Raw genomic sequence first — 8262 nt, 5'->3', positions numbered from 1 at the left:
AAATAAATATATGAAAGGTGATCACTTCTCAGCCTTTTGGCTAAGATCAAGTGTAAAAATATAAAAGGTGAATATAAATATATTAATAAAAATAAAAGGATTTTTTCTGTAAAATTCACATTCAGTCAAAAGGCCACACTGATGGGCCTATAAGACCACATGTGATGGTAGGTTCCCACCCCTGTCTAAACACTACAGAAATATACATTTTAATAAGTTGCTATCTGACAAATTTTCTAGATGTGACCTGCTCATAAAAGTCCTCTACAACTAAAACAGCTGAAACAATAAATTAAACAAATATTTTTATTAAGTGACTAATATTTTATTCATTTTAGTTTCCAGTTACCTTCCAAACTTTGGCCCTCAGATCAGCAGGCAGTGGTCTCCCTTGAATTATATTTCTCAAAGTTTCAAGATCACAACCTCCTGCTTCTAGAGCTTCTTCAAGATCTTTTTCCCTAAAAAAATAAATCCTATTAAGATAAACTTTACTATCAAGTTTCATTTATAATCATAGCCTAATAAAGAAAAAAAAAGTTTTCAGCACCAAAATGTAATGCCAAGGCACACACAGCATTCATATTCTTTTGGTTTGGTTTGATTCTTTTCCACAGAGAAATCTCATGTTCCATACAGTAAATTTACTTTTATTTTGTACTTAATACTAACAGGTTTGGTGATAATCTGGCTTACCCAGATTAAAGATATTTAAAGGGAAGATGTGGCAAGCAGTTTACAGGATTGACAAATCACAGTGACGACAGTATGACTGTAGTGGCAACGATTGACGCTTTATAGAGAATTATGTGCCGGGTGCTAATCCAAACATTTTACGTGCATACTTTTTAATCCTCACAACAACCCTACGAGGCAGGTTACATCACTGGCCCCAATGACAGTTACAAAAATTGTGGCAAAAAAAGGTTATATACAACTGAAAAAATCATTTCATGATGTTAAAAATTACTATTCTTTCACGTGTTTAATGGTATTGTGATTATGATAACATGTTTAACTAGTAGTAGAACCAGGATACAAAAAAATTTTAACAGCATAGTTCTAAACTCACACTCTTAACATTACACTAAATTGTGGCCAAAGGGAGAAACTACAGATTCAAACAATTTAAAACCTTGAATTCTATTTAGCACATAACAATATTGATATGAGGCCTAGAGCAGTGCATACCTTACATTAAGTATTCAATAAATGTTAGGAGAAAAAAGGCTCCACTGGTATTACAGACTGACGCAAAATAATAATACTATATTATTAAGCAAATTATTAAATCATGAAGCAATTATGTTCAGTCTCCTAGGTCTAAGGAGAAAAGTACCTATGAAATAAATTTATTTTCATTTGTATATGTATTTATTTATTTTTGTATATGTATATGTATTTGTAAATGTATATGTATTACATTTATTTTTTATTTTATTTACATTTATTTTCATTTCATATGTATTTTAAAATAATAAAAATTTCCTTTTGGAAACTTTCACAAAGGTATAAATTGGTTTTTTAGCCAAAAAATGACTAGTTAAATTAAATCCTTAGGAATTTTCAAAAGCTGGGGTTTCAGTCTGTGTATATAATTTTGCCATAAAATACATTTAAAAATCTGGGCAGCACCTGTGCCTCAAAGGAGTAGGGTGCCGGCCCCATATGCTGGAGGTGGTGGGTTCAAACCCGCCCTGGCCAAAAACTGCAAAAAAAAAAAAATTTTTTTTCATTTAAAAATCTGTATACATCTTTTGAAATTTCAGAACCCAGCCAACCAATTTCTAACATTCTTTAAAGCAACCTAAAATGCAGATTATCTGGCTAAGATCGTCTTTTTTTATGTGTGTGGTTTTGAAGAATATAAATTACTCTCATTCTTAATTCTTTTAATAAGCTATTGTAAACCTCCCCCATTTGTAGGATTCTAAGAATATTGGTTTACATATACAAATTTCGTGTGTGTGTGTGTGTGTGTGTGTGTATGTATGTGCCATGTCTTGGATTTCATAAAGTGTTGCCTTCTTTAGGTAAAGGAATTAAAAGAAAATATAATCACTTTCTATATTCAATAGAAAACGCACTGAATGAATTTGAAAGTTTCATTAACAAAACTATTACAAATTCAAATGAACAGGAAGATAAATAGGAATCACACAAAAATCTTTTTGTTCTTTTGTTTATATATATCTTTTGTTTATATCCCAAAGTGTTAGAGGATAAAGAGAGGATACAGTTGATAAAGACTGGGGTTTATGTTGTCTAATCTAATAAGAGAGCTTGTTAGAATTCGACGGACTGTTTGTAACCACGAAATGAACAAAGTTTAATGGCATTCTTGTTGAATAAATACCGTATATTTAAACGGTCCCAAGTGCAAATGAAAAGAGGAACTGAAAACACCATTTTTCTTTTAGAAGTAACTTTGCCAAATCCTTACTATTCCAGACAACAAAGCTAGTATTTTGTGGCAAAATGCTCGATCTTCAAAGTACTTTTTAATCACAATAATACACAAGCACGTTTCTGTTGATACAGCTGCTGTGGGGAGTCTTTGATGCTGCCCCCAAGGAACCACAAACATGTCCCCAGCAGTACCATGAACAAGAGCTCCTTTGGGGACCAGAAGATGCTACATCTCTTAAGTAGTAAAAGATCCTTTCTGCAAACATAAAGAATTAAAAGTAACATGATCTTCTAAACAAGGCACTGAAAGATCCTGTTACCCAACTTCAACATTACAAACATGCTTGAAAAGTAGTAAAGAGCTGAAAATTGTTAATTCATAGGAGGATTAAGCAGAGAGAGGAACTCTATGATATTCAAATAGAATTTTTCTTCCCCTAAACCAAGTTTCTACTTTTAAACATCCATACAATTCTAACATACAAAAACAAAATTTGGGTCTGGTAGAATATAAGTAGGTGGGCTATGACTTTTTTCTGAGCCTCGTTTGAACACGGGCAGCTTTTCTCTCACCTTACTCGTAAGCTAAAGGAAGGTACAGTTGCACTGAACATTAAGACAAGGTCTTATGCAAACAATAGAAAAGTACAGGCCTCCCCACTTACTCTAGTGAGTATGAAAAATAAGTAATTGTCTCCTTTGTTCAGAAAGTTCAGGACAGAGGAAATCTAAACTTCGGGGTTTTTTAAGGAGAAAACCACCTCCTATGGCTCTGCCACTTTGAAAACTATGTTAGTATTCTACAGGTTCCTGTCAATGAACTATCAATAATGTATTTTCAAAACCTAAATAAGACAACAGAATTGATGCTCACCTGACATTCTGCAGAAAAAAATCAGGTAACCTAAGTATTGTAACTCAGGTTTCTTTAATATTACATCTCGGCAAACAACATGACTAGACTTATGTTTATGATGAAGTTAGCAACTGAATTAGATTTTTTTCTTCTTCTACCAAATAGTGATTAACTTCTAACATTTGGAAGTATTTGCACACTACTAAGGGAGAAAAAAGCATGAATTTTCAAGCACTATTCATTTCTAAATCCTATGATTAATAATTTCAATTAGAAAATTTGCAATTATTTTGTGAATAAACCATACATCTTTTTAAAAAATTATGACTTTTAAAAGCAACTAGATTATATGTGTTATACGTTACATTCTTAAAACTAATGTTACAAAATCTCCCACTGAGAAAAAGTGACATGTATATTAAACTTTTTTCTAAAGCTTGTTTTCCTCTCAACTATGTTCTAAAAATTTCTTTCCCCTGTAATTTCAAAACTTATACAAAGTGTTTGACTGTACATACTCTATCTTTAAACACAAGATGAAAAGACCTGGTTTATCTCCTAATTTTTTTTTTAACATAGTACATACACATCTTCCTATACTTAAACCCCCTACCCCTAGCTGTCACTCTCCATTCATCCCCATTGGCCCTCCCTACCCTGCCCTGGGCCTCTAGCAACCACTGATTTACTTTCTGCCTCTACACATTTATCCACTCTGAATATTTTATATTATATAAATGGAATGATATATTATACGGCCTTTGTGGCTAGTTTTTTTCATTTATCACAATGTTTTCAAGACCTATCCATCTTGCAGCATGTATCAGTACATGCTTTTTATTGCCTATATTCCACTGTATGAATGTACTATATTCTATGTATCCATCAGATAATGGACACTGGAGTTGTCTCAACTTTTGTTAATTATTTATTCTTCCTAAAAAGGTCTGAAACATTTAAAAATCCAGTCTAATAAAACCTCACATTCAAAAAACAAAATAAACCTCACATTCATTAAGAGGACTACTACCAAAAAACATAAAGTAATAATAAGTGCTGACAAATGTGCAGAGAAACCAGAACCCTTGTATGCTGTTGGCAGGAATGTTAAATGATGTGACCACTATAAAAACCAGTACGGCAAAAAAATTAAAAATTAAAAATGATCCAGCAACTCCATTTCTGAGTATATATCCAAAAGAGTTGATGTAGAAACTGAAGAGATACTATTTACACACTTATGTTCATAGCCACATTATTCACAATAGACAAGAGATACATATTTACACATCTATGTTCACAGCCACATTATTCACAATAGCCAAGAGATCAAAGCAATACAAGCATTCACCAAAGGATAAAGAGATAAACAAAATGTGGTATATACACACAAAATGGATTATTACTCAGCCTTAAAAAGGAAAGAAGCTGCTGGCTGAACAGGGTCATAGTTGAACAGTGGGATAAGTCGGATTTAGGTAGGACTGTGTAGGTTTGGGGTACACTGGGAGAGAGTTTGGCAGTGGTAGAAACTGCAACTGACACTTTTTTATCTTTTCTTGAATAAATGAGGACAAAAATGGGATGATATAAAGAGCAATGGTTAGTAACAGGACGATTGCAGTGAAGGGGCCCAAGAAAGGTAAGAGAACGTACTAAAGTAATTTAAATACTTAAGAATTCATTTTAAACATGTATTTCACTCAGCAATAACTGAGAAAGTAAAAATGATTTAGCTATAAGCATGTTAAAGACGGTGCTTATGGTGTTACTATGAAAAACTATAAACAATGTAACTATTCAAAATAAAAACTGATTTCAATCAAGAAATGGAATTCTAAGTAATAACTTTGAATGCTGAAAAAACCATGACACAGAAAGATTTTTATGATATTAAGGACATACATTAAGTGAAAAAACTAGTTTCAAAATGTACAAATGTGTCTGGAAGAAAAAGTACACCATCCCCATCCACTCTTTCCATATACGCTCGAAAGCATGTTTTGAATAACATTTATTTCTAGTGACATGTTTACAAGAAAGTTTTAAAATTGTATGTTTTTGGTGGAAGGAATTATCTGTATTCTCTAAAATGAGCAAACATAGTAAATTTGCTAGAGAAAAATAATAGTGATAAGAATTCTCACCTCTCTCTCTTTGCTTGAAGTATTAAGTAACTGCTGCTTAAGAAGGGATGTTTTACATAATCATTAAAAAGGAAATGATGTGATATATGTACTACTTTAGTAAATTGCTACATTACTACATTTCATTTTAATTCTCCAATACTGAATACTGGAAGTATAAACAAGAAAAACAAATTCAAACTGTTATAGATGATAACAAACTGTATTCTAAAGATTTTCCATTTGTGATATAAACTTGGCAGTAAAAGATATAAAAATATTTGATTTAATTTTTGAGAATGGATAAAAATTAATTTAGAGGAGAAGCTGTCCTTCCCAGACCACAGATACAGCCAAAGGTAAAGGGTGGAAAGGTGGCATAGATTAGTTACAAGTAGCAACATCCTTGGTCTTTTTCACTTCTGATCTCTTTTGCACATTCATAAAGCTACAAATTCTCTACACTGGGTTAATCTAACCAGTCTGCGTTCTTTGTTCCTATACTTTGTTCAATGCAGCCTTCTGGGGGAAATAATCATAAATTCATCATCTTCTGTATCTGCTAGGTACCAATACTGCCTAAAAATCTTCTATTAATCACTTTATTCAGACCTCTTACCCAGCCATCTCAGGTGACTTTCCTTATGACTCCAAAGAGAAAATACAGGCTAGTAGGCTTCTCCTCTCTTTGATCTCAACACCCTTTCCAAAAATAAACATAAGCAACTTATTGTCATTCCAGATATCATTTCCTTCTTTTCTGTATTCACAGGAGACCAGCTATCCTCTAGTCGTAAGACTGGTAACTTCAGGGGATTCTGGGAAGATGGCCGACTGGTAGCAAGCCTAGTCAGAGGCTCCTGATCAAAGGAAGAAAAACTGGTTGGAATCAGAATCTATGAAGCCAAAGACGGGGAGCTGAGCCCAGAAAGAAGTTCGGCAAGCTGTAAATCCAAGGAAGATCATTTAAGAACACAAAATACAGGTACAAAGTGGGCCCCAGAACTACCTGCTAGTGCGGCCCGCCTCCCGTGGGTGGCAGGTGGCCGCAGAGAAGTCCCCTGAGCCGGGAAGGCACAGAACAACTTGGTAGAGCCTCACACACCCATGTGGGTGGCTGCGGACAAGTCCTCCACTCTGGGAGGACCCAGAAGTGGTTGCTAGAGCCGCGCACCCCACGGGTGGGCAGAGAAGACGCCCGCTCCAGGGTTCTGGGCAGGTCCAGATCTGCTTGCTAGAGCCGCAAGCCTCCCGTGGGCGGCAGGTGGCCCAAGAAGGAGTTCCCCTGCTCCAGGCAGCCACAGAAGTACTTGCTAGAGCCTTGCGCACCCCCATGGGTGGCCCCGACGAGTCCCCCACTCTGGGAGGGCCCAGAACTGCTTGCTAGAGCCCCACGCTCCACAGGCAGCAGAGCAGATCCCTGCTCCAGGGCTCTGGGAGGGCGCAGAACTGCATGCTAGAGCCACACACCTCCTGCAGGCTGTGGGTGGCCACAGAGGACTTCCCCTGCGCTAGGTAGCCACAGAACCAATTGCTAGAGCCTTGCACACCCCCACAGGTGGCGGCGGACAACTCCCCCACTCTGGGAGGGCCCAGAACTGTTCGCTAGAGCGGCCGCCACACAGGCGGCAGAGTAGATCCCTGCTCCAGGGCTCTGGGCGGGCGTAGAATTGCTTGCTAGAGCCGCACACCTCCTGTGGGCTGTCGGTGGCCGCAGAGGACTTCCCCTGCTCCAGGCAAGTGCAGAACCACTTCCTAGCACCTTGTGCACTCTGCGGATGGCAGCGGACGAGTCCCCCACTCTGGGAGGGCCCAGAACTGCTTGCTAGAGCTGCGCGCCCTACTGGTGGCAGAGGAGATCCCTGCTCCAGGGCTCTGGGGCAGGCGCAGAAGTGCTTGCTAGAGCCACACGCCTCCTACGGGCGGCTGGTGGCTGCAGAGGACTTCCCCTGCTCGGGGCAGCTGCAGAACTACTGGCTAGAACCTTGTGCACCCCTGCAGGTGGTGGCAGACAAGTCCCCCACTCTGGGAGGACCCAGAACTGCTTGCTAGAGCTGCATACCCCACGGGCAGCAGAGGAGATCCCTGCTCCAGGGCTCAGGGTGGGCCCAGAACTGCTTGCTAGTGCCACGGGTATCCCGTGGGCAGTGGCAGAGGAGTCCTTCATTCCAGGCAGACCCAAAACAGCTTTCTAGGGACACGCACACCCCACGGGGGCCAGAGGAGGAGTTCCCTGCTCTAGGCACCTATGCTGGGTGGGCCCAGAACTGCTTGCTAGAGCCACGTGCACCCTGCAGGAGGCAGTGGAGGAGTCTATCACTCTGGGCAGGCCCAAAACTGTCTGTTAGAGCCATGCATCCGACAGGCGGAGGTGGAGGAGTTCCCCACTCCAGGCTGCCACGCTGGGAGGGCACAGATCGGCTTGCTAGGGCTGCACGCGAACAACAGGCAAAGGTGAAAGAGTCCTCCGCTCGCCCCCAGCTACTCTGGTGGGGCCGAACTAAGATTGATCTGGTCAGTCGGGTACCCTACACTACCACTGCCATTCCCCCACCCCTGGCTGCTTCAGGGTGTTGAACTAGGACTACTGCCAGTCTCCTGCCAGTCTCCTGCCCCCTGGTCATCCCAGCAGGCTGAACAAGGTCTAATCTGGCCACACACATACACACACCTGTGCAGCTGCTGCCGTTCCACTGCACCCCAGCTGCCCAGCACCTGAGAACTGGGAGTAGACAACAGACACGCTCTGCCTCTCTCTCTGGGCAACCAGAAGAAGCCACCAACTGAACAGTTCTGATAAGGCCTCCAAACAAGGTAAACTCAGAATGGGGCGGAATCAGCGGAAAAACTCTGGCAACTCGAATAAGCAGA

At 39.6% G+C, this 8262-nt stretch overlaps 1 protein-coding gene across 1 annotated transcript in view; it reads right to left on the bottom strand.

The window, feature by feature from the left end:
* Positions 1-8262, bottom strand: part of TBC1D23 (TBC1 domain family member 23) — a 69963-nt gene that overhangs the window by 44811 nt on the left and 16890 nt on the right. The window contains exon 2 of the mRNA XM_012801489.2: positions 350-461. Coding sequence (XP_012656943.1) covers positions 350-461 — 112 coding nt within the window. The remainder of the gene's footprint in view (positions 1-349; positions 462-8262) is intronic.

This window comes from Otolemur garnettii, unplaced genomic scaffold (genome assembly GCF_000181295.1).
Source record: "Otolemur garnettii isolate 467f Iridium unplaced genomic scaffold, OtoGar3 scaffold00009, whole genome shotgun sequence".
In the NCBI taxonomy this organism is placed as follows: domain Eukaryota; kingdom Metazoa; phylum Chordata; class Mammalia; order Primates; family Galagidae; genus Otolemur; species Otolemur garnettii.
The sequence above is the reverse complement of the archived record's forward strand: the minus strand, read 5'-3'. Positions and strand labels throughout refer to the sequence as shown.